Source organism: Stenella coeruleoalba (genome assembly GCF_951394435.1).
Source record: "Stenella coeruleoalba genome assembly, chromosome: 7".
Lineage (NCBI taxonomy): Eukaryota > Metazoa > Chordata > Mammalia > Artiodactyla > Delphinidae > Stenella > Stenella coeruleoalba.
Window position 1 is genome coordinate 22,764,425 of NC_137153.1, and position 24,640 is coordinate 22,789,064.

At 43.2% G+C, this 24,640-nt stretch overlaps 1 protein-coding gene across 7 annotated transcripts in view; it reads left to right on the forward strand.

Annotated features, from left to right (window-relative positions):
* Window positions 1-8,928: 8,928 nt before the first annotated feature.
* Window positions 8,929-24,640, forward strand: part of ENTPD4 (ectonucleoside triphosphate diphosphohydrolase 4) — a 39,747-nt gene continuing 24,035 nt past the window's right edge. For 4 of the 7 annotated variants that reach the window (XM_079927006.1, XM_079927008.1, XM_079927002.1 and 1 more), the window contains exons 1-5: window positions 8,929-9,108; window positions 14,754-14,849; window positions 17,751-17,841; window positions 19,013-19,210; window positions 19,724-19,929. In XM_079927006.1, coding sequence (XP_079783132.1) covers window positions 17,834-17,841; window positions 19,013-19,210; window positions 19,724-19,929 — 412 coding nt within the window. In that variant the 5' untranslated portion in view covers window positions 8,929-9,108; window positions 14,754-14,849; window positions 17,751-17,833. Of the gene's footprint in view, window positions 9,109-9,985; window positions 10,042-10,123; window positions 10,198-14,713; window positions 14,850-17,750; window positions 17,842-19,012; window positions 19,211-19,723; window positions 19,930-24,640 lie in introns of all 7 variants that reach the window. The other 3 variants (XM_079927005.1, XM_079927003.1, XM_079927004.1) reach the window with 3 other exon arrangements.

A 24,640-nucleotide genomic window follows, 5' to 3' on the forward strand; every position in this document is an offset into this window, starting at 1 on the left:
ACTGGGGGTAAGAGTACATGTATTGTTTAGAGATGTTCAAGATTATAAATCCAGATAACACACGAGTAAATAGAATGTGGTATTGTTCTAACTTGAAAATATATCTTTGTGACAAGGGTATGAAGCTATGGTTTCTATAACACGGAAAATCGGTGAACTATCAAGACCTGGCTCTCTCCTTAAGCCACGCTCTCCCCACTCCACCAGCCCATTTCTGCACAGCAGCGGGGCCCAGGCCAGTCCACACCCTCAGGCCACAGCAGCCGGCTTCCACAGATCCAGGCCAGCCCATACCTTCCGGCAAATTTCTTTACCACCAGCAGGCTATGCATTCCTGCAGTAGCCACAGAGCTGCACAATTCCGCAGTCAGCCGTGGGCCCTGGCACTCAGGAAAGCCCTGCATTTGATTGATTTCATGTTCTGCTGCCACTGTGTTGAAATTCTTAATAACTTTGGAACAAAGAGCCTTGTATTTTCGTTTTGCCCTGAGTCTGCATATTATGTAGCAGTCCTAGGTAGCCACACCCTACTGGAGAAGTTCTGAACCACAGCCTTGGGATGGGGACAGAAAGGGGGCTGGGGGATGTCCCCCTGGGTCCTCAGTTCCTTCCTGTCCACTCCTTGCCCCAGCCCAGAGGTAGTAGCTGCTTTTCTGCACCTGCTTCTTCTGCATCCCTTCATGAAACCTCTTCTTTTACACCTTTTAGTCATTAACCACCTTCTACTAGATAACAGCTCTTTATGTTAAATTTTTCCTTTAAATAGCTTATATTCTTTCTACCTCCTGACTGATATAGGGAGACAAAGAGTAAACTAACAAAATCAGAAAATCTGTAGTACGTCAGATAGATATGAACTACAGAGAAAAAGTAAAGCAGGGGATGTGTGTAGAGGGTATGGAGTCCAAGGGGGACAGCTTGCCATTGTAAACGGGGGTCAGAGGAGGCATCCCAGAGAAGGATGCCGGGCTGAAATTACACATCTGACTGCTCATTCCCAATTCCAGCTAAAATGATGAGAAAATGTAAAAATAGGGCTCAACCTGCATCATACAAGTGGAAAAGTCACCATCCAAGTCCAGAAACCCTCCAGAATTTCCTGCCAGACACACAAGGCAAGTAGGATCAGAATATTGTAAGGAAAGATAAAGCTTATCTCTGGATCACCCACTGCTTTTTCTCCCTTTTCTGTCCCCTCTCTTCAGTGAATTTGAAAGGTGGTAAGCAGAGAAGAGACCTCTTTGGCCAAGCTCTATCTATCTTCATCCACGTCTCCCTTTGATCAAGAAGGAAAGTAATATCATTCATTCATTCACTAATTACTGTGCAAACATGTTTTGAGCACCTCCTAAGTGCCTCGCTCTGTACTAAGACAGTCCCTGTCTTCAAAGAGATCACAGTTTAATGGGAGAGGATATGGGAGACGGGATGTGTCTAGGCAAATAAGTATTATTCAGTGCTAAGAAGGACAGGGACTTCCCTGGCGGTCCAGTGGTTAGGACTCCGCACTTCCACTGCAGGGGGCCTGGGTTTGATCCCTGGTTGGGGAAACTAAGAGCCCAAAAGCTGTGCAGCACGGCCAAAAAAATAAGTAAATTAATTAATTAAAATAATATTTAAAAAGACATTCCTTAGGGAGGTGTCGGGAATGAAGGTAAAAAAAAAAAAAAGCTAAGAAGGACAATGAGTGAGTTGGATAACAAAATAGGAATTCCAACGTTTCTGGCAGATGAAGCTTAGCCTGACTTGACAAGATGAAATCTTCAGTTCGGTTCCAGTAGACATTACTGAGCACCTCCCCTAAAAAATACAGCATGGATTTCAAACAGGGATGAATTTGGAGCTAGTGCAAAAGTCCACTGCAGTAGGAGGGGGGTGAAATCTATTTCTTTCTACCGAAGGCAAGATAGCTAGAACCTTCTCAGTTCTGCAGGGAACGGGACAGACACATGTGGGCACACAGCATGTGTTTTTGCATTGAATTCATGTTTGCTCCAGGCTAGGAATGCACAGAGGAATAACATGGCAGCAAAGACCAACAACAGTTACACCAAACAACAGTGCTGAGCGATAAAAGATAAAGACTTTCTTGCCTGGGGAGGTCACATGACAACACACAATTTCAAGGGGCAAATTGAAGGATGAGTAGGAGGGTTTTTTTCCAGGCAGTCAAGGAAGAAGAAAGTATTCCAGCCATAGGAAATGTGTGTAAAGACCCAGAGGCATGAAAATAGGGAACAATTTAGGAGCAAGCAAGTAGTTAAGCATGTTAGAACACAGGGAATATATGACAAGAGGCTTAAAAAGCTGACAGCCTTGGGGTGTCATGCTAAGGAGATGGGTATTAGACCAACCCGTCAATAAAAATCTAATCACCCCACTGATTCCCAGAGTTGATTTGCTAGGAATTTCAACTGTAACCTAGAGGGGATGAGGAATTAACAAAGGATGCTGGGAAGGAGAAGGATATGTTAGCTGGGGTGAGGAAGGAACACAGAAATGTTGAGATTCAAGGGAGCCGATGAATAACCTGCTGCTTCCTGCCCAAGTCTGAACGATTTGAGAAATGAAACAAAAACTGTACAAAAATCAAAATATCATCTTTTTGCAGATGAAGCTGATATTGAAGAATGTAGCTTATATCTGATCAGAACAGCAGGACTCATGTGCCAATCACAGGGTCAGGGAATGAAATTACTCTGCATAACCAGGCCAGGGTCATATGTCCTGACCCAAATGGACTGAGTGCGAGACAGGCATACTGCTTCAGAAATTCAAGGTACTGTTACCGAAAAGAGAAGGATAGTTGTAGGCAGCAAAAGCAACCATGTCCACTCCCTATTTTGTGTGTGTGTATGTTTATGTATGTGTAATGGTCCACATCCCACTAGACCCCTTTATGGTACAGTTGGTCACATGCTGTGATGAGAAAAGTTTGAAGGAAACCCTGTGAATTTTGATGCTGCTTTGACCAAGTCCCTTTCTCTTTCTGAATCTCAAGTGCTTTCACTCTGTAACAAAACTCCATAAAATAAGAATTCTCCTGGCCCATTCCCTGCCTTAGGAATGCTGGGCTCATAAATGAGGTCATGTCTGTAAAGTGCTACGGTCTTCTTGAAGACAAATGCTGTATAAATATATAGGATTATTAGCCAAGTCGCTCAAAAACCAGTCTGTGCACGCATGCATTGGAAGGCAAACAGGAACGGAGGAGGGCAATAGGACTCATTGTTTCCAAGGGTCACCTGATTCCTTTGTTTCCATGACATCCAGTGCCCCACAGTTACCTCCTCCCAACACTTACAGACTGCCAGGAGGGCCCGTTTGCCAATTTAGTCTCCCTGGAATGACGGGTTAAAACATTTGGAGAGCAAAGCCAACAGAATGCCAAGCTATGGCCATGTTGGAGGTTTTTCCAGAAAGATAACTAAAGGAAATGCTGTTTGGGTTCTAAATACTGATGGTTTTCACTGGCCCTAATCCATTCATTAAGATTCCTGCATGCACAGTTTTAAAAGAATCTGGAGTTCAATTTAAAAAGGAAAGAGCTCTTCTATCTTATGTTAGATTTCATAATGAGGAAGCAGAGGTGGAGAAGGAGGGAGAGAAGGGAAGGAGGAAGGGAGGACCTTGTTTCTGGTCTCTTTTGCCTCTTAGAAATCATGGATTTCAGACCTCAGAGGTCAACCTAGCCACCTCTCCACTCCCTTTTTAAAGTTACATATGGATGGTGAGAACCAGTGAGGTAGACTAAATTTTTCTAAGCTTATGCAGTCAATTAATAGCATAGCAGGGACTGGGATCCAGGTTTCCACCTTCCAGTTTAGTTAGCTTCACATTCAATCATCCTGCATCCCTTCCAGTTTTAGGAACTTGAACAAGTCATGTTGCCTCTGAGACCTAATGGCAAGTAATGGAATATCCAGCCAGAAGTAATTTAAATAAACAAAGGCCTTGTTCTCCTCTCATAACAAGGAGCAAGATGTACATCTGTGGCTAGTATTATTTTAGTGATTTAGTGATGCCATGATGGACCTAGGCAACTCTCTCTTTCTATTTCAACATATTTAGTATTGGCTTCTTATCTGCATCACTGTTGCCTCATGGTTACAGGATGGCTTCTGCAGTCTAGACATCACATCCCTTTTTGAAACTCTGATTTAATACTTTTTTTTTTTTTTTTTTTTGTGGTACGCGGGCCTGTCACTGCTGTGGCCTCTCCCGTTGCAGAGCACAGACACCAGACACGCAGGCTCAGCGGCCATGGCTCACGGGTCCAGCCGCTCCACGGCATGTGGGATCTTCCCAGGCCGGGGCACGAACCCGTGTCCCCTGCATCGGCAGGTGGACTCTCACCACTGCGCCTCCAGGGAAGCCCTATACTTTCTTTTTTTTAACAACTTTATTGGAGTATAATTGCTTTACAATGGTGTTAGTTTCTGTAGTTTCTGCTTTATAACAAAGTGAATCAGCTATACATATACATATATCCCCATATCTCTTCCCTCTTGCATCTCCCTCCCACCCTCCCTATCCCACACCTCTAGGTGGTCACAAAGCCCCGAGCTGATCTCCCTGTGCTATGTGGCTGCTTCCCACCAGCTATCTATTTTACATTTGGTAGTGTATATATGCACATGCCACTCCCTTACTTCGTCCCAGCTTACCCTTCCCCCTCCCTGTGTCCTCAAGTCCATTCTCTACGTCTGCGTCTTTATTCCTGTCCTGCACCTAGGTTCTTCATAATCTTTTTTTTTTCCTTTATTCCATATATATGTGTTAGCATACAGTATTTGTTTTTCCCTTTCTGACTTACTTCACTCTGTATAACAGACTCTAGGTCCATCCACCTCACTACAAATAACTCAAGTTTTGTTTCATTTTCTGGCTAAGTAATATTCCATTGTATATATGTGCCACATCTTCTTTATCCATTCATCTGTCGATGGACATTTAGGTTGCTTCCATGTCCTGGCTATTGTGAATAGAGCTGCAATGAACATTGTGGTACATGACTCTTTTTGAATTATGGTTTTCTCAGGGTATGTGCCCAGTAGTGGGATTGCTGGGTCGTATGGCAGTTCTATTTTTAGTTTTTTAAGGAACCTCCATACTGTTCTCCACAGTGGCTGTATCAATTTACCTTCCCACCAACAGTGCAAGAGGGTTCCCTTTTCTCCACACCGTCTCCAGCATTTGTTGTTTGTAGATTTTTTGATGATGGCCATTCTGAATGGTGTGAGGTGATACCTCATTGTAGTTTTGGTCTGCATTTCTCTAATGATTTAATACTTTCAAAACACAGACTTGCAATAACGTACTTTGACCTTGCAACCATGTTAACTGTAGTTCTTTTGTAAATATGCTAACAAACTAAGGAAGATCATTCCCTTTATAGTTGATGAAAGATTTTTGGTTTAAATCATGAATGAGTGTTGGACTTTGTCAAATGTTTTTTCTACACTGATTGAGATCATATGAATTGTCTCCTTTATTCTGTTTATGTAGTGAATAATAGGGATTATTTTAAAATGTTGAACCAACCTTGCATTTCTTGAAAAAAATCTCATTTGGTTAAGCTATCTTACTCTCTTTAGATAGATATTGCTGGATTTTAATTGCCAATGTTTTGTTAGAATTTTTGTGTTTATGTTCATAAAGGATATCGATGGGTATGTAATTTTCTTTCTTTTTTATCTCTTGGAATCAGGATTATTCTGACCTCGTGAGTTAGGAAATATTCCCTCCTTCTCTATTTCTTTGAAAGAGTTTATATAAGATGGGTATGATTTCTTTCTTAAACAGCTGATAAAATTTACTGGTGAAACCATCTGGGCCTGGAATTTTCTTCTGGGGACCATAAAAGATATAGGGCCATTCAGATGATTTTTCCTTCTGTCAATTTTGGGAAATGGTATTTTTCCAAGAATTTTTCCATTTCATCTAAATTGTTGAAACCAGCATACAGTTGTTCATTACGTTTTCTTATTATTTTTTTTAATTTTTGTAGGATCTGTAAGGATGTTCTTCCTTTAGTCTTGATTTTGATTATTTGTGTTTTCTTTCTTTTTTCCTGATCAATCTCACTACGAATTCATCAATTTTATTAATATTTTCAAAGAACCAACTTGTGGTTTTGTTAATTTTGTCCAACTTATTTTTAAAAATTACTTCCTTCCTTCTATTTGCTTTGGCTTTAACTTTCTTTTCTTATCCTAACTTCTTACGGTGGAAACTTTGATTTCAAACTTTTATTTCTTTACAAAAATAAGCTTTTAAAGCTATAAATTTCTCAGTAAGTACCGCTTTGGATGCATTCCATGAATTTTGACGTATTTTCATTACCATTCTATTTGAAATGTTTTTTAATGCTCTTAGAACTGTGCCTGGCATAAAGTACGCAGTAAGTGTTGTCTCCTATTAGCTTAGTTTTTTTATTTCTCCTGTTAATAAGGGAGAATAAGTTGATGGCTCACTCTGACAGTTGTGCTTCTACCCACTTCAGAGCCTCTTTGCTGTTTCCACTGCCTGAAGCGCTACTCCTTCATATAGGCCCAGACTTCATCCATCTTCTGGTTAATTCCTATTCATCTTGCGGGTGTGACCTCAAACATCACTTCCTCAGAGAAGCCTTCCCTGATGACCAAAACCGGGCTGGTCCTCTCATGTACTGGGTTGAATAGTGTCCCCCCAAAATTCATGTCCACCCAGAACCTGTGAATGTGACCTTATTAGGAAACAGGGTCTTTACAGATATAATCATGTTAAGAAGAAATCATATTGTATTGGTTGGGAGGGGAGAGGGTGTGGCTAAATCCAACATGCTGCTGTCCTTTTAAGAAGAGGTGAATTTGGACACAGAGACACACAGAAGAACATCATGTGACAACAAGGCAGAGATTGGAGTGATGCAAGAAATGCCAAAGAAATGCCAAAGATTGCCGGCAACAACCAGAAACTGACAGGCAAGGAAGGATCATCTCCTAGACTCTTCGGAGAGAGCACGGCCCTGCCAACACCTTGATTTCAGACTTCAAGCCTCCCATACTATGAAAGAATAAATTTCTGTTGATTTAAGCCACCCAGTTTGGAGTAATTTGTTATGGCAGTTCTAGGAAACGAATGCAGCATATTCCATGTTTTCATACTTTATACTTTTTTTTCCTAGCTCTTATCAGAAAATTGTTGTATATGAATTATCAGGAAATACTGATGGTGTGAAAATTCTAGTGTGGCATTTTGGTAGAGGCCTCCCTGAGAGAGAGACTACCATAATATGAACCAGTAACACAGATGGGAAGGACTTTGAAACACACGTAATTTTGAGGGGTCCTGGCCCTAAAATCACAGCATGTCGGTGGCCAACTACTTCAGCTTCTCAAAGCTAACCTTAGGTATAAGTCACAGAGCTTTCTAATGTGTAAGCTATCCAAACTGGTCATTTTTTAAAAATAGCAACAGATTGCCATAAAAGGGCACTCAAGTAGGAGTCAGAACCAGAGGTTCTGCTTCCCCTTCTGCCTCTAGGGCATTTGGGCAAGACATTCAGTCTCTCTGGGTTCCAGGTTCCTTAACAGTAAAAGGAGATGGTTTGGTCTAGATAGTAACTATGGTCTCTTTGTTCGAACTTTCTGTGGCTTTATGATTCTAGTATGGAGCAATAGTTAAAAGACAGTATTTACTTCTAAAGCACAAGACTCCTTGGTCACTGCTAGCCTTCTTCCATGAACAGTATCTGAATCCAAGGATGAAATGCTACCACAAGGAGATTTAACCCGAGCTGGCGCTGGACCAAGGATTCTGCTTAAAATTTATAACTACTAGTTTTGTCCAAGCTTGTTTTACTTGATACAAGTAATGGAGTAGACGTTTCCAGGACTCTCATTTTAAAAAACATTTTAAACTGGCTAGGCTGGCTGGTCACTTTCTATCTCTGGGAAGCAGTGTAGTCACCTGTTTAGAAAAAAAAAAAAGAAAAGAAAAAAGGATAAAAAGCTGTGTTTCTCAAGGTCTGTTCCAGCTCTGTGACTTCAAGGCACTTTTTTTTGTCAAGCTAGAGTGGGGCCTTGAGCTAAGTCCAGGTCTTGGGGTTACTCTCTGGAACTAGTGCTGTTCACCTCACTATTTCTTCTCATAACCATTGCCTGTGTTGGAGGTGCTCTAACCCAGAGTAGGCTCTGAAATATGCAACTTTTGGTAACGATGAAATCCTGGCTTTTACTAATTATGTGGACCTTAAGAGAGTCACTGAATGAGTTTGACCTTCGTTTCCCCGCTTATAAAATAGGGATAGCTACTGGCAAAGTTGCAAAACGAAATGTCGAGTCGAGCAAAAATGCCTAGTTCTTCTTAAGTTTTCAAGTGTTCTTTTCCATAATACTAATAGAACACAAATAAAACAACTGCGGGGCTTCCCTGGTAGCGCAGTGGTTGACAATCTGCCTGCCAATGCAGGGGACACGGGTTCGAGCCCTGGTCTGGGAATACCCCACACGCCGCGGAGCAACTAGGCCCGTGAACCACAACTACTGAGCCTGCGCGTTTGGAGCCTGTGCTCCGCAACAAAAGAGGCCGCGATAGTGAGGGGCCCGCGCACCGCGATGAAGAGTGGCCCCCGCTCGCCGCAACTAGAGAAAGCCCTCGCACAGAAACGAAAACCCAACACAGCCAAAAATAAATTAATTAATTAATTTAAAAAAAAGACCTTTGGTGTCATAAGCACTTTGCGCCTCGCTGTAGGATCGGCGGTAACCAAGCCACAGTACTGGTTATTTCCGTGATGCCACTTTCACTTTCGGCAGTCCCTGAGCTCAGCTGCACCCGCGTGGTTCCGCGGAAGAGCGCTGCGCTGGGATGCCAGTCATGGCGGCGCAGGCCCCGCCCCGCGGCGTGCGCGCTCCCGCCGCTCCCGGGGACGCGACACGGGTGGCTACGGGGTGGTGTTTTGGCGGTACGGCTGCGGGAAAGGAGCGGAGCTGCCGGGAAGCTGCTGCCGGGAAGCCGCGACTGCATTGCCGGCGCCGCCTCGCCGCGGTGGCCGTGATGCGCTCCGCTCGCGGGTCCCCGCTCCCGGGAACCCCGACCGCCGAGTCGGACGCTGCCGAGCAGGTGAGGCGGCCTTTCCGGCGCGGACGAGGGGAGGGTGGGCGGCCGAAGCGGGGACGGTTGGAGCGGGGCCCGATGGGGCCCGACGGGGCAGCGAGGCCGCGGACGAGCCACTCTGCCCCGGGGGCCCTTCCCGCGCCGTCGCCTCCCCGCCGCCCGGGTCGCGCGACCACATCCGGGTGCCAGCCGTCAGCACCCGTGACCCCGGGCGGCAGGTGCTGTCCCCCAGCCCCTGGCGGGAGAAAGCTGGCAGTCGTGCTGTCGGCGCCCGCTCCGGTGACCGCGCTGGATTTCCCCTCTGACACGTAGTGGGCGCGGGTCTGGGCCGCATGGGGAGGGACCTGGCCGGGGAGAAGGATGCTGCATCGAGGACCCTGCGGGTCTTACCTGCCACCTTGTCATGACATTTACAAGTCAGCATCGTTTTTCCTTTACTCTGCTTTTACCAAGTTTCATGCTTTAGGTTTCTCTAAAATCTAAATCTGATTAGCTCCATTGGAAAAATAGAGCTAGTTGGGCAATAAAGTGATGGTAAGAGCAGTGTTTCACAAACTCGAGTAATGCGTGACACCTCTTAAAGGGACAGTTCGCTCATTCCTCTGGAATTTGACTCAGAACCGCAGGGGTTCTCAGACCCCAGTGAGACGAACGCAGGTGTAGACTGTTTAGGAAAGAAACGAGATGCTTCCATGCTGAAAGATAAACTAGGTTATTAAAGAATTCTAAATTAGAGACTCAGATCCCTAGTTTAATTTCACATTACAGCCTTTACTGTGTACTGCTTTGTGTAATGAAAATAATTTTCCAGCCTTGGAGGGGCCTAAAACAATTATATTCTTTGTATTATGTTATATTTGATGTTATTGTGTCTTTGTATCAGGTCTGTTCATTCTGTTTGACACATTAGCAGAATTATAAAATGAAGTATTAATTTGTGTAAGTAGTTTGTTTATTCCATTGTTAACCTTAACATTGATTTATTTGTTGCATATTGAATCTGTGGTTTACATCCTTCCAGGCCTAATAGGAATGCATGATCTCAACCCTTACGTATACAGTCTAGAAAGAAGAAACAAAATGAAAGTTATCTAGGTATTTATATTCTCTACATATTTATTCAGCATGTTTATTTTAAATCAACTACACATGAATAAAGAGAAGATTCAGAGTGTGGAGAAACATTGGGAAATATAACTGGTTAAATCTTGGCAAAGAAGAATATTGACCTGTGCCTTGAAAGAAGTGTAATATTGTGAACAGGACATATTACTTAGTAGGAAGTGACTTAAGTAATGGCCCAAGGCAAGAACGAGGACTGCTTGTGTGGGAGAGGAGAGACCCACCTCACTAGAGCAGAGAGATGTTCTAGGGCTGAGCAGAGAACAGTTTAGTAAAATAAGATGGGACCGTTTGATGGATGGAAGTTCTCAGATGCCACACAGGGACGCTGTTGTTGACCTGTAGGCTCTGGAAGGTTCTTTTTTTTTAATAGATCTTTTTTTTTTTTTTTTTCTAATTTTTTGGCTGTGTTGGGTCTTCGTTGCTGCACACGGGTTTTCTCTAGTTGTGGCGAGTGGAGGCTACTCTTTGTTGCGGTGCGCGGGCTTCTCATTGCAGTGGCTTCTCTTGTTGCGGAGCATGGGCTCTAGGCATGCGGGCTTCAGTAGTTGCAGCACACGGGCTCAGTAGTTGTGGCTCACGTGCTCTAGAGCGCAGGCTCAGTAGTTGTGGCGCATAGGCTTAGTTGCTCTGCGGCATGTGGGATCTTTCCGGACCAGGGCTTGAACCCGTGTCCCCTGCGTTGGCAGGCGGATTCCTAACCACTGTGCCACCAGGGAAGTCCCAATAGATCTTTATTGGAGTATAATTGATTCACAATACTGTGTTAGTTTTTGTTGAATCAACCATATGCATACATATGTCCCCATATCCCCTCCCTGTAGAGCCTTCCTCCCATCCTCCCTATCCCCCCCCAGGTCAATGCAAAGCACTGAGCTGATCTCCCTGTGCTGTGCTGCTGCTTCCCACTAGCTATCTATTTTACATTCCGTAGTGTATATATGTCAGTGCTACTCTCACTTGGACCCAGCTTCCACCTCCCACCCTGTGTCCTCAAGTCCATCCTCTATGTCTACAACTTTATTCCTGCCCTGCAACTAGGTTCATCAGTACCATTTTTTTTTTTTTTAGCTTCCATATATATGGAAGCATACGGTATTTGTTTTTCTCTTTCTGACTTACTTCACTCTGTATGGCAGACTCTAGGTCCATCCACCTTACTACAAATAACTCAATTTCGTTTCTTTTTATGGCTGAGTAATATTCCATTGTATATATGTGCCACATCTTCTTTGTCCATTCATCTGTCAATGGACACCTAGGTTGCTTCAATATCCGGGCTATTGTAGTTAGAGCTGCAATGAACATTGCGGTACATGACTCTTTTTGAATTATGGTTTCTCAGGGTATATGCCCAGTAGTGAGATTGCTGGGTCGTATGGTAGTTCTATTTTTAGTTTTTTAAGGAACCTCCATACTGTTCTCCATAGTGGCTGTATCAATTTACATTCCCACCAACAGTGCAGGAGGGTTTCCTTTTCTCCACACCCTTTCCAGCATTTATTGTTTCTAGATTTTTTTCTTGAGCTGGTTGTATTGTGAAGGTAACGTTTTACAAAGAAATGTTTCCAAAGAACGGTGTTCACGGTGAAGGCAGAAGGTTAGTGACCCGCCTAGAGACCTATCCTGAGGTAGGGATGTCTGCTGTGGTCATTTTAGATGTGTGGACTGTTTGAGGAAGAATTGACAGGACCTGATAAATGACACAGAGTAGCAACACACAGATAATTGGGAATCAAGGTTAAGAATCAGGTGACCCCAGTCCACGGTGATACTCCTCTTAGACCTGGGGAATTTGGAAGGTGGTATTAGTTTGTGTCAAAAGATTTGGGAGCACAATCTTAGACTAAATGAGTTTGTGGTAACTGGGTAAGCTCAGGATGTGGAACTGAAACTTGAGGGAAGTCAGAGTTGCAGATCTGGGAAACTACAGAGGAGAGGCAGGGAAAAGTATGACCAGAAAAAGATCATTTAAAATGGGGACCAGAAGTTTGCAAATGAACAGCGAGAGGTAGGGAAGAGGTTTGATTAGGACTTGCTATGGAAAAATAAAATTTAAAGACTTCCCTGGTGGCGCAGTGGTTAAAAATCTGCTACCAGTGCAGGAGACATGGGTTCGAGCCCTGGTCCGGGAAGATCCCATATGCCGCGGAGCATCTAAGCCCTTGTGCCACAACTGCTGAGCCCGCGAGCCACAGCTACTGAAGCCCACGTGCCTAGAACCCGTGCTCCGCAACAAGAGAAGCCACCGCAACAGAGTAGCCCCCACTCGCCGCAACTAGAGAAAGCCCGCACACAGCAATGAAGACCCAACGCAGCCAAAAAATTAATAAATAAATAAATTTATTAAAATAAATAAATAAAATTTAAATATTAAGAAAATGTCGATCATAAATGCAACTACGTGCATTCTTCTTTTTTCTCTTATTTTAAAAAATTGAAGCATAATTGACCTACAACACTATGTTAGTTCCAGGTGCACAGCATAGGGATTCGATAATCCTGTACATTACGAAAAAGATCACCACCGTAAGTCTAGTTACCATCTGTCACCATACAAAGTTATTACAATATTGACTATATCCCCTATGTAAATTTCATCCCTGTGACTCATTTATTTTGTAACTGGAATTTTGTACCTCTTAATCTCTCTCACCTGTTTCTCTCCTCCCATCTCCTACCCCACTGGCAACCACCAGTTTGTTCTCTGTATGTTTGTGTCTGTTTCTGTTTTGTTATGTTTGCTCATTTGTTTTTTAGACTTCACATATAAGCGAAATCATACAGTATTTGTCTTTCTCTGTCAGGCTTATTCCACTTAGCATAATGCCCTCCAGGCCCATCCATGTTGTCACAAATGGCAAGATTGCATTCTTTTTTTGTGGCTGACTAATATTTCATTGTATACGTACACCACAACTTTTTTGTCCATCTGTTGTTGGGCACTTTACTTGCTTCCATATCTTGGCTGTTGCAAATAATCCTGCTATGAACACAGGGGTGCATATATCTCTTCAAATTAATGTTTTTGTTTTCTTCAGAAAAATACCCAGAAATGGAATTGCTGGATCATATGGTAGATCCATTTTTAATTTTTTGAGGAACCTCCATAATGTCTTCCTTAGTGGCTGCACCAGTTTACATTCCCGCCAACAATGCTCAAGGTTCCTCTTTGTCCACATCGTTGCCAACACGTGTTACCGTGCATTCTTCTTTAAATAACAAACGAATCAAGTTGCTGTGATGTATTTTTCCCACATCTGAGTGCCACACAGCATCCTTCACTTCACTTTGGCCTCTCACTCCCACCAAGACGGTCATTTCTTACAGAATTCTGCCTGTTTGTGGGCTTCTTTTGATTTTTCCAGCTTCTCTTGTCATCTTTTTTTTTTTTTCTTGTTATCTTTTGATATTCATGTTGTTCTTTTTTGAAGCACCCTTCGTGGCATCTTACCTGTTCTTACTCAGGTTTAGCTCTTCCAGAGTCTCATTTGTCTGTGATTTTGTTTACCTGTAATTTCAGAATTTGCTAATGTCTGTGTCACTGCATCCTGCATTTTTCACCGTGGGAGCCATTTCACTTTGCAGTTGGCTTGTATTGTTTTCACTGTTTTCCTTAGGACTGTCAATGAGAAACTAACTGACCGAAAAGACTTTAACTCAGGACCCAGCGGACCTCACTCTGCTAAAGAATGTTCAGCTGAGGGGGGGCCCCATGAGCTGAAAGAATTCGAGTTAATGCACCTCTCTGGTGATGGGCCTCACACAACTTAGGCCTTTTAAAAACATGGCAGTTTTATGTAATACTGCTAAGAGTTTGCCACCCTAAACCCTGGTGCCAAGACTCTTAGCTGCAAATACAGCTGGAGTTTACATTTTAAGATCAAATTACCGTATTGTTGTCTGCTGGGTGACATTCAGCCATACTTTTGTCCTAAATGAAAGTAATTACTTCAGCAATTTACAAGCTGTCCTATTTTCTGTCTGTCTTTAAACACAAATTTTGTAACTTACAAAAAATATCTATTCATCCTCATTGTCAAAGTCATCTCATATCTCAAAAAAAAAAAAAAAAAGGCCTAAGACAAACACCGGATTAAATAACATTTACTAAGTTTGCCATGGTGCATCCTAACAGGGCCTCTTCTTTGAAAGGTACTCTCTTTTCTCCTCCCCCATCCAAAGCCTACTTCCCACCTGCAGGAATCTTTCTGTTAACATGTAGCCTTCACCGTGCTCTTTGAACTGGTACAGCAGGAGTCCAGATAATTTAACATTGCCTTCTGTTACTCTCTTGATTATTTCTTGGGTATTGGTATTTTCTCCATTACCAATCTGCAGAAGCCTTGAGATTGGAGTCAGTCGTATTACTCCTCTCTGCCCTTCATGTCACTTCATAATACAAATCGTTGAATCATGAAAGGCCTTTGTTCCCCCAAGGACCTTGACTTTAAACTGTTAATTAAACATTCTTTTCTTTTGTTCGTAGTTCAGCTATCACATAATTATCGATTTTTTTAAATGTTCAGACTGGAATTCCTGTGCCATGAAGAGTTTTGAAGACGGGCTTTCTTGATATATCCAGAAGAGGATTGGATGCCGGAAACTGGAGATATCAGTCAAAGGTAGCTTGTTAAAGACAGTTCTGTTGTTTCTTCTGATGATAAAATTAATATATGCCCTTTAAGCAACCTAGGCAAGCCTAGGGAAGAGAATAGAGATGATCCATTATCTCACTACTCAGAAATAACTAACCACTGTTTACATTTTGGTTTTTCTCCTTCCATTTTCTCCTCTCTATGCATGATGTTAGTTTTTTCACTTAACCTATCATGAGTATCTTTCCATGTCAATAAATGTAGATCTGTGTCAGCACCTCTGACAGTCACATTGTAGTCCATTGCATACATGGACCATGTTTAATTTAACCCACCCCCCTGTAAGGCACATTAGTTTAGAACAATGTTTTGCTATTATACATAATACTGTGATGAACATCTTTAATCCCCTACCCCTCACTTGCCCCTCCCTCCTTTCCTCTCCCCACTGGTAGCCACTTAGTTTGTTCTGTGTGTCTGTGAGTCTGGAGAAACTGAATTTTTAATTTAAATTACTTTAGCCACATGTGGCAATGGCTACTGTATGGAATAGCGCAAGACTAGATCAAGAAGGACCTCCTTTACATCCTAAGGAGTTAGGACTTTTTCCTGAGTGAGAGAGAAAAATTGGGAGGTGGGGAGGTGTCATGATTACTGTTTGTTTTGGAAAGATTACCCTAGTATATAAGTTTGTAACCCTTTTCGGTCCCAGAACTCTGAAACTTGACTTCTTGCCAGGCCCTTTCCTAGGGGCTGCCATGCCGGGAATGCAGCCAAGCAGACCTAAATCTGGCCCCTTGTGGGGCTGGCGTTCTGGAGGAGGAGACACATGAGCAAGAGAAATGCAAACACACACACACACACACACACACACACACACACACACACACACAGAGTGTGTTAGAGGACAGGATAGGAGTATGGATTCACATGCTTGAATCCCAGCTCTTTTATTTATATTCACCTTTTATTAGCTGTGTGACCTCAGGCACATTACTCAGCCTCCCTGCTTCATCTGTAAAATATTATGCAAATAGTACCTACCTTGGTGGTCGATAGGAGGAATAGATTAGTATTTGCAAAGCATTTCAGCAGGGCCTGGCACATAATAAGCACTATATAAGAAGTTCATAAAGGGACTTCTCTGGTGGTCCAGCGGTTAAGACTCCGAGCTTCCACTGCAGAGGGCATGGGTTCGATCCCTGGTTGGGGAACTGGGAACCTGCATGCATGTGGTGTGGCCAAAAAAAAAAAAAAAAAAAAGTTAATAAATACGTAAATGCTAAGGAGGAGAAATAACCCAGGGAAGGGAGCTGGATGGAGGGGAGAGCTTGCAGTTATAGACTGGGTGGCCAGGGCGTGCCTCCCTGAGAAGGTGACATTGAGTAAAGAGCTGAAGGGAGTGAAAAAATAAGCCATATGGATTATTTCCAAGCAGAGGGAGCAGCATATTCAGAGGCTCTGAGAGCAGACAGTGCCTGGCGTGTGTGAAGACAGTGTGGACACCAGTGTGGCTGGAGTGAAGTGAGAAAGGGAGAGGGATGGTGAGGTCAGAGCAGTAACAGATGTCCGGATCCCGTAGGACGGGGAGTCAGGGTACAGCCTTTGACCTTTATTTACTTGCAAGGGGAGCTGTTGGAGGATTTCCAGCACAAGATTAACGGGATCCTGGGCCCGAGCAGGGATGGGGTGGATGTCAGTTTCTGTTGAAGAATCTGCCTGAAGCTATGGGGTGAGGAACTGGAGAGCCGCTGGGTTGAGACTGCAGGTGGGAGACTGACAAGTTAGGCTGCTGTCCTGATAGGCCACTTAAGAGTAAGAGATTGCTAAGAAAAGGGACAGGCTTTAGAGGAACGGAGGTTAGAGAAATGGAAGGACTCCATAAGAAGTCGGCTCTGGAGGATGAGGAGGAGGGAGGGGTCAGGCACGACTCCCTAGTTTCTGCTTGAGCAGTCGGTGGGGTTGAGACTGAGAGGAGGAGCGTGGGAGGAGAGGATGAGGGCTACAGTGGAAGGGTTCAGCTTTAGAAATGTTTCTCATGGGCCCGTGCGATGTTCAGATGGGGGTGTTGGTAGGTGCTTGAAGATACGTATCTGTAGCTCAGAGGAGAAGCCTGGGGTGGAGGAAGAAAGTTCTGAGCTGTTGGATCATTGAAGCAGTAAGTGAAGTTGACCAGGAACAGAGATTAGAGTTAGAAGAGATTGGAGCCAAGACAGAGAACCTGGGGAACAGCAGACAGGATGTGCAGAAACGCCGAGACGTGGAGGGTCCTGAGAAGGAATCATTCAAGAGCTAAGAAGCAGACTAGGGGAGACAGCTGTCCTGAGAGGCCTGGAAGAGGTACATCGGTGCCACAGGACCAAGAAGGAGACCCAGGATCACGCGTCCTTCGGATCCAGCAGGTTGGAAGGAGGCCCCGGCCTCCTGTTCTCCTGTGATTTGAGGTCTGGGAGCTGAAGGAGTGGCAGCCACGGTGAAAGTGACAGAGCTCCCTCGGAACATGGTGCCTTGCATGGTACTTTGTACATAAAAGAGCGATCTAGTACGTATTTATCAGCTGAATGGAGAGTTCAGACTCCCATTCGGTTATTCATTCTGCCTGCCTCCTACTCCCACCCCTTAATCTTCCTTAACATTCAGCACCATAAGGTGGTTAAGACCTGTTCGGTGACCTGTATTTTGGCATCACTGATTCGCATTTAGGTAAAAATGCCAGACTGTTATTATCTCTTTTGATTTAGGCCTGTGTCTCTGATAGCATGAAATTAACTTCGAAGTGTGTTGCTCAAAATAAACCGAGCTAAGAGCTCCGCTGCAAGGATCACAGACCAGATTACGTGTGCTTGGGCTTAAGCAGGCACTTGATAAAGAACACAGCGTCTCCTTGGCTTGTGCTGTCTTTGTGACTTTTGTCGCTTCCTGGAACAGGAGGGCTCTGGCACCAGGAGGCCTTCTGTAATGGTGTGTGAGGACTGACTCCCAGGGCCTCGCCTGACCTCTGACCTGCCAGCATGGGGAGGTGAGTGATGGTGCCGAATCACCGGCACTGTAAAACCGAAGATTTGGTGCCACAGAAGCAGGTCTCGAGAGGGGGGAAGAATCTAAATCCCAAGTGAGAAGTGTTCAGAGTCGTGCTACACTTCTGTGTAACACCTTTGTTCTTCCAGGGCCCCAGGGGGGCGCCTGTCACAGAAGGAAAGTGGGGTTCGTGTAGTTTACTGTACAGGGCACACATGTTGGAATCTGGGAGGAGTTGTATTAAGCACAGGGTGACCGCCTGTAAGCCTCGGAGGTATGGGAGGGGTGATAAACTCCATGGCGTGGCCCAAGAACCCACATGGAGACCAGAAACTACAAATAGAAAATTCCCTTGGGTTAGCGGGATCCCTCCCCCTTCTGTGAGATATTTTAGTCCATGAAGCACTTTTTAAAGGGAAGAGTGTAGAAATTAACAGTAAACAGTAGAATTTATCCCAAAGGCAGCAAGGTTTGTTTTGTTTTGTTTTTTAAGCCTAATAATAGTCTCTCATTCCTGACAAACTGAGAAGAAAGTTTATTTGCAAAAATGTCTCAGGAATATTTCTAAAAACACAGGATATACAAAACGTATTTATTGACTGCTGCGGGGATGTTGTTAAAGATACTGTTTTTTCCCTTTTTCTCACGCAATCAGCACGGGAGAGATTGGCCTCGGGATTCAGTGTTAGAAAATCTGATTCCTCCTGGGCTGTTTATATGTTTCTGCTGTAACAGACAGGGTTTTTGGTCGCTGTCATGCTCAGCCACCTTTGCAGGCTTTCCTTATTACATGTGTTTCTGGGCTCTGAGTTCAGCCTCCTTAAACCTGGTTTCATTATAGATTTACTTATTTATCTTATTGAACTTATCCTTATAAGCTGTCTATAATTCTATTTTTGGAACAAAGCCGGGCACAAATAAAACTACTTAATACTCTCCAGAAAGGGGGAACACAGAAGTGTCATCAGGGCTGAATTCTCATTCATGTAATTTTATAATAACGAGTTAACATAGCAAAATAGCAACGTGGAAGATGCAGGTATACCGATAACCTACCAGCAGGGAAGTAGGGGCAGCTCAAGCTGAATGTCTTAACTTTCAGATCAGTGGAAGTGAGGGGAGGCCTCTCTGGAGCAGACTGCTTTAGCTAAACCTGTCTTTTGAAATTTCAGGATCGGCATCTCCTGTCTTCTTCCGGCTTCCTGGCATTTCAGCATCTCTCCAGTGGGGTGTCCCCGAATTCTGAACACCAACTTACGCCAGATTCTCGTCATTAGCGTTCTGGCTGCTGCTGTCTCACTTTTATACTTTTCCGTTGTCATAATCCGAAATAAGTATGGGCGGCTCTCCAGAGATAAGAAGTTTCAAAGGTAGGAGGAGAAAACATTTGTTTTCTAGATGGGATGCCATACCTTCATGTGATGACTTCCAGACTTTGGGGACTTGGATGGAATTTAAGGAGCAGGTGGCTGGAGGAAACAGATTTTGTACCGAATACAGCATAGCATGAAAAATTAAACTGTTTGAAATGGTTTAGTCATTTACCACCAAATCCACATCATAAGAGGATTTAAGCATAAGCTTCTCCTGTGATATCTTTTAAGCTGATTTTTCAGTTAATGTTGATAGTTTGGAAATAGAGTTTTGCTTTTCAGAGCTTATTTGAACGTAGTTAAGGGAATGATGAGTGTGTATCTGCTCTAGATGACTTTTATCACTATCACTTTTTTTGTTTTTCTTTTGACTTTTTAATCATTCGGCAGTTGTGAAAGTGTTACGGTGGTGCTACCACACAGCTTAGAGATCACTGATTTGGTGTTTGTTTCTTGCATCATTGATAGTCTCTGTCTCATTAAAAGTATGTGTTTGTTTCTCTAAACAAGGTACTTGGCACGAGTTACTGACATTGAAGCTACGGACACCAATAACCCCAATGTGAACTATGGTATCGTGGTGGACTGTGGGAGCAGCGGGTCTCGGATATTCGTTTATTGCTGGCCAAGGCATAACGGCAATCCTCATGATCTGTTGGATATCAGGCAAATGCGGGATAAAAACCGAAAGCCTGTGGTCATGAAAATAAAACCCGGTATGTGAATGATAAATACCTGACTGGTAACCAGGCTCTGCCTTTTCATTCTCTGTGCTGGCTTTCACGTCTTTCCCTTTCTCTCCTTGCAGTCATCACCCTCATTCAGAGCTCACACCAGGACCCAGTTGATCTCCTTGTTTCACTCTGTTTCCCCTTTTCTGTTCATCTTGCATAAGGTGACTGATACCTTCATAAAATAGCCTAAACCCTTGTCTGTCTTTTTTGTCTCCTGCAGCATTTACCATAGTGCCTTTACTTATGGTGTCTGCTCAAATGTTGGCTAGTTGACGTTAATTATGGAGGGATGGTTTTCTAGGTGGTAGCCGTTGGTCTCTGTCCTTAATGAGAAGGTAATTTCAGATAACTCATGGATATCTGTACTTGAATACATTGGTATGTATTTGTTATTTTTAAAAATTGCTACCCCAGTGCATTTCTAATCATCTAGGTTATTTAAGAAGAGTGACAATAGAACTTAGAAGAGCTGATATCACTATGTCTAGTTTTAAAGATACTGTAATTTCTAAGTCAGTGTGTTATGTAAAAATTGGGATTTGCCTTCCTCGTTAGACAATTTAAATCAGTGGTTCTCAACCTTTTTCTGTATCTGTATCATTTCCATGGGCAGCACCCTTCTGTCAAGAGTGTTAGGAATGGAAGATCTCAGGAATACCTTGAAATAGGCACCTTAGGTCTTGATGGTTGATAACCACTGATGTGATTGGACCATAGATCTTAATAGAGTTTCAGCACTTTTGTCTCATTTAGTGAATGTGTTGAATAGTAAAATATTAAATAAAAAATTCTGAAGAATTTATCTTTGAATATATTAGAGAATGTTGACAAAAAATAGCTGTCATAGCTTACTATCTCCCATTTCAAAAATGTAAGTGAAAAAGAGATTAGTTTTAACTGATAAGAAAACCTGTCCTCATAAAACAGTCTACCAGGACTGTAGACCTTTTGCATCCTACTCATTCTTCAGTGAATAAGTCAGTCCCACTTCTTTCTTCAGGCAACACTCGACAGGTTGACTGTTCTTTGAGGTTTGGGCAGCTTGGCACCAGCGTATAGCTCAGAAAATTCAAAATCTCTACCTCATTTTTCAGGTTAAAGAGAGGGAACTTACTCTGAGCGTCTTGTATAAGCATTATTTTGATACCAGAGTACATTTCCATGAACATTTTTTTAAATTAATTTATTTATTTTTGGCTGAGTTGGGTCTTTGTTGATGCGTGCGGGCTTTCTCTAGTTGCGGCGAGCGGGGGCTTCTCTTCGTTGTGGTGCGCAGGCTTCTCGTTGCGGAGCATGGGCTCTAGGGTGCGCAGACTTCAGTAGTTGTGACGCACAGGCTTAGTTGCTCCGTGGCATGTGGGATCTTCCGGGACCAGGGCTTGAACCTGTGTCCCCTGCATTGGCAGGCGGATTCTTAACCACTGCGCCACCAGGGAAGCCCCCGTGAACATTTTTTTAAAGTTATTCATAGAAGATCATTTTCTCTGTAAGTCTTAGTGAATGACTTTCAGTTTTCTATTTTCCCATTTCTTACATTTTTGTGTGTCTCTAAATCTAGAAACACTTTCAGGGTTAAAGTAATATTGACCAAATAAATTCACCAGAAAATTAAAAACTTAAACTCTGTAAAGCACTTTGCATTTCGTCTGGCTTCACATCCCAGGTTCCATCAGTGATTACCTGCTCTCATGGAATAAGATGAAAACTTTCATGCCTTGGAGTTGTCCCCTGAGAACAAGGGGCAGCTACCATAGCATCCCAGGGTACACACCAGAATCTCATTAAAATCAGTCTGAATATGATTCTCTTTGATGCTACAGGAAATGTTTGAAGTGGAAATTCAGGTACCTTTTTATAGTACTTCTCTGTCCTGAAGCATGGGCTCTTGTGTATAGCATTCTAGCAAAACTCTAGAAATTTCCTTACTTAATAGATTCTAGATAGCTTTGGGCTTGGTGTCCATTGAAATGGCAATGTATGTGGAGTCCAAAAAATCTGGCTTTTAGATTGCTTGATGCTGATTGCTTTGACAGATCGCTTAATCTTTCTGAGTCCACAGTTTTCTAATCTGTGAAATAAATTTTGGACTTCTGAAATCCCCCTCAGCTTTAATGTTGTAGGCTAAATGACAGCTGGAAATAGTCATTCACTTATGTACTCATTCAACAAATATTTGTTGAGCACCTGCTATTTGCCAAGAGACTGTGTCAGGTGCTGAGAATAAATTTGAACAAGACACAGTTTGTGCCCTCAAGAAACTTCCAGTTGAAATGAGACAGGCAAGTAAATAGGTAGTTTCGATGAGGCGGAATGAGTGCTCCACCGAGAGATAGGGGTAAGCGTGGAATGTAATGAGAGCTCGCCTTCAGGGTCCTGTTAGGGAGGACTTCCAGAGAGGGCATAGCTCGGTGGGTGAGCGGGAGTCAGCCAGGTGAAAGGGGTGGGAGGAGGGAGGCAGTCAAAGAGAAGCCTCTTCCTGGTGGAGCTGCAGGGGCCCTAAGGCCAGAATATGATGCATTACAGAAATTTTATGCAGTCTAGTTGAAGCCAAATGGAAAGAATGTGGCAAGAGATGGGATAGGTGAGTGCTCAGGGCACGTTATGCTGTTCTAGAGCTGAGCTTTATCTGGAGGGCATTGAGGAGCCACCAGAGGATCTCAGACCAGGAAGATCTCAGACCATGGAGAGTGGTTGGGGATTGCCAGGACTTGAGAGTAGGATGTGCTGCAGCAGGCTGGCAGAGGTTGGTGGTGTCCAGCAGAGATGAGAAGTGAAATAGTGTGAGCAGAGCCAAGGATAGGCGATCAGTGAAACCCAGAACACACGTTGAGGTGAGGGAGAGGCGTTTTATCCAGGATACTGGCTGGGGTTGCTAAGGTAGGTCACGAGCAGTAAGAGCCAGGTTTACAGTGGAAGTTGAGTTTGGGTTTACATATGTTGCTGTGAGGACAAGCACATGGCTGTGTCCAGTGGACAGTTACTACATACTGATCTGGAGGTTGGGGAAGAGAGCTGGATGGCTGCGATTAAGATTCGGAGATCTGAGGCATAGATGGTGATGGCCGCCATGGGAGTGAGTGAACCTGCTGAGGACAGTGGGGGCGTGTTTCTCAAGGGCAGGGGCGAGCTCATGTGCAGCTGATCCCAAGTGTCTGACACACAATAGTGGCTCAATTAGGTCTGTGATGACTGAGAAGAGAGCATAGGACTGAACAGGTAGCACCACCGTCACTTAACAGCCGAGACGCTGTGGAGGGAGTTGCCAGAGGGATAGGGAAAAACTAAGAGTGTATGGTGTGTAGTGTGAATTGCTCTCAAATTAGCCTCGTTAAAGAAGCATAACTTTTTTTTCTTTTGTACCTCTTAATCCCCTACCCTTATCTTGCCCCTCCTCCTCCCCTCTCCCCACTGGTAACCACTAGTTTGTTCTCTATATCTGTGAGTCTGTTTCTTTTTTTTTATATTCACTAGTTTGTTGTATTTTTTAGATTCCACATATAAGTGATAATAAACAGTATTTGTCTTTCTCTGTCTGACTTATTTCACTAAGCATGATACCCTACAGGTGCACCCGTGTTGTTGCAAATGGCAAAATTTTATTCTTTTTTCTGGCTGAGTAGTATTCCATTGCATACACATACCACATCTTTATCTGTTGATGGACACTTAGGTTGCTTCCATATCTTGGCAATTGTAAATAATGCTGCTGTGAAAATTGGGGTGCATGTATCTTTTCTAATAGTGCTTTTGTTTCCTTCAGCTATATACCCAGGAGTGGAATTGCTGGATCACATGGTAGTTCTGTTTCTAGTTTTTTGAGGAACCTCCATACTGTTTTCCACAGTGGCGACACCAATTTACATTCCCACCAGCAGTGTACAAGTGTTCTCTTATCTCTAAATCCTTGCCAGTATTTTTTGTTTATGGTCTTTTTGATGATATCCATTCTGACAGGTGTGAGGTGATAATCTCATTGTGGTTTTGATTTGCATTTCCCTGATGATTAGGGATGTTGATCATCTTTTCATGTGCCATCTATCTGTATGTCTTCTTTGGAAAAATGTCTCTTCAGGTCTTCTGACCATTTGTTAATCGGGTTGTTTGCTTTTTTTGATATTGAGTTGTATGAGCTGTTTATATATGTTGGATATTAACTCTATTGGTCATATCACTTGCAAATATTTTCTCCCATTCAGTAGGTTGTCTTTTTTGTTTTGTCGATGGTTTCCTTTTCTGTGCAGGAGCTTTTACGTTTAATTAGGTTGCATTTGTTTATTTTTGCTTTCCTTTCCTCTGCCTTAGGAGACAGATCCAAAAAAAATATTGCTACTTTTTATGCCAAAGAGTGTTCTGCCTATGTTTTCTCTAGGAGTTTTATGGCTTCTGATCTGACATTTAGGTCTTTAATCAATTTTGAGTTTATTTTTGTATATGGTATGAGAAAATGTTCTAATTTCATTCTTTTACATGTAGCTGTCCAGTTTTCCCAGCACCATTCACTGACGAGACTGTCTTTTCTCCATTGTATATTCTTGCCTCCTTTGTTGTAGATTAGGTGACTCTAAGTGCGTGGGTTTATTTCTGAGCTCTCTATTCTGTTCCATTGATCTATATGTCTGTTTTTGTGCCGGTACCATGCTGTTTTGATTACTGTAGTTTTGTAATACAGTCTGAAGTCAGGGAGTGTGATACC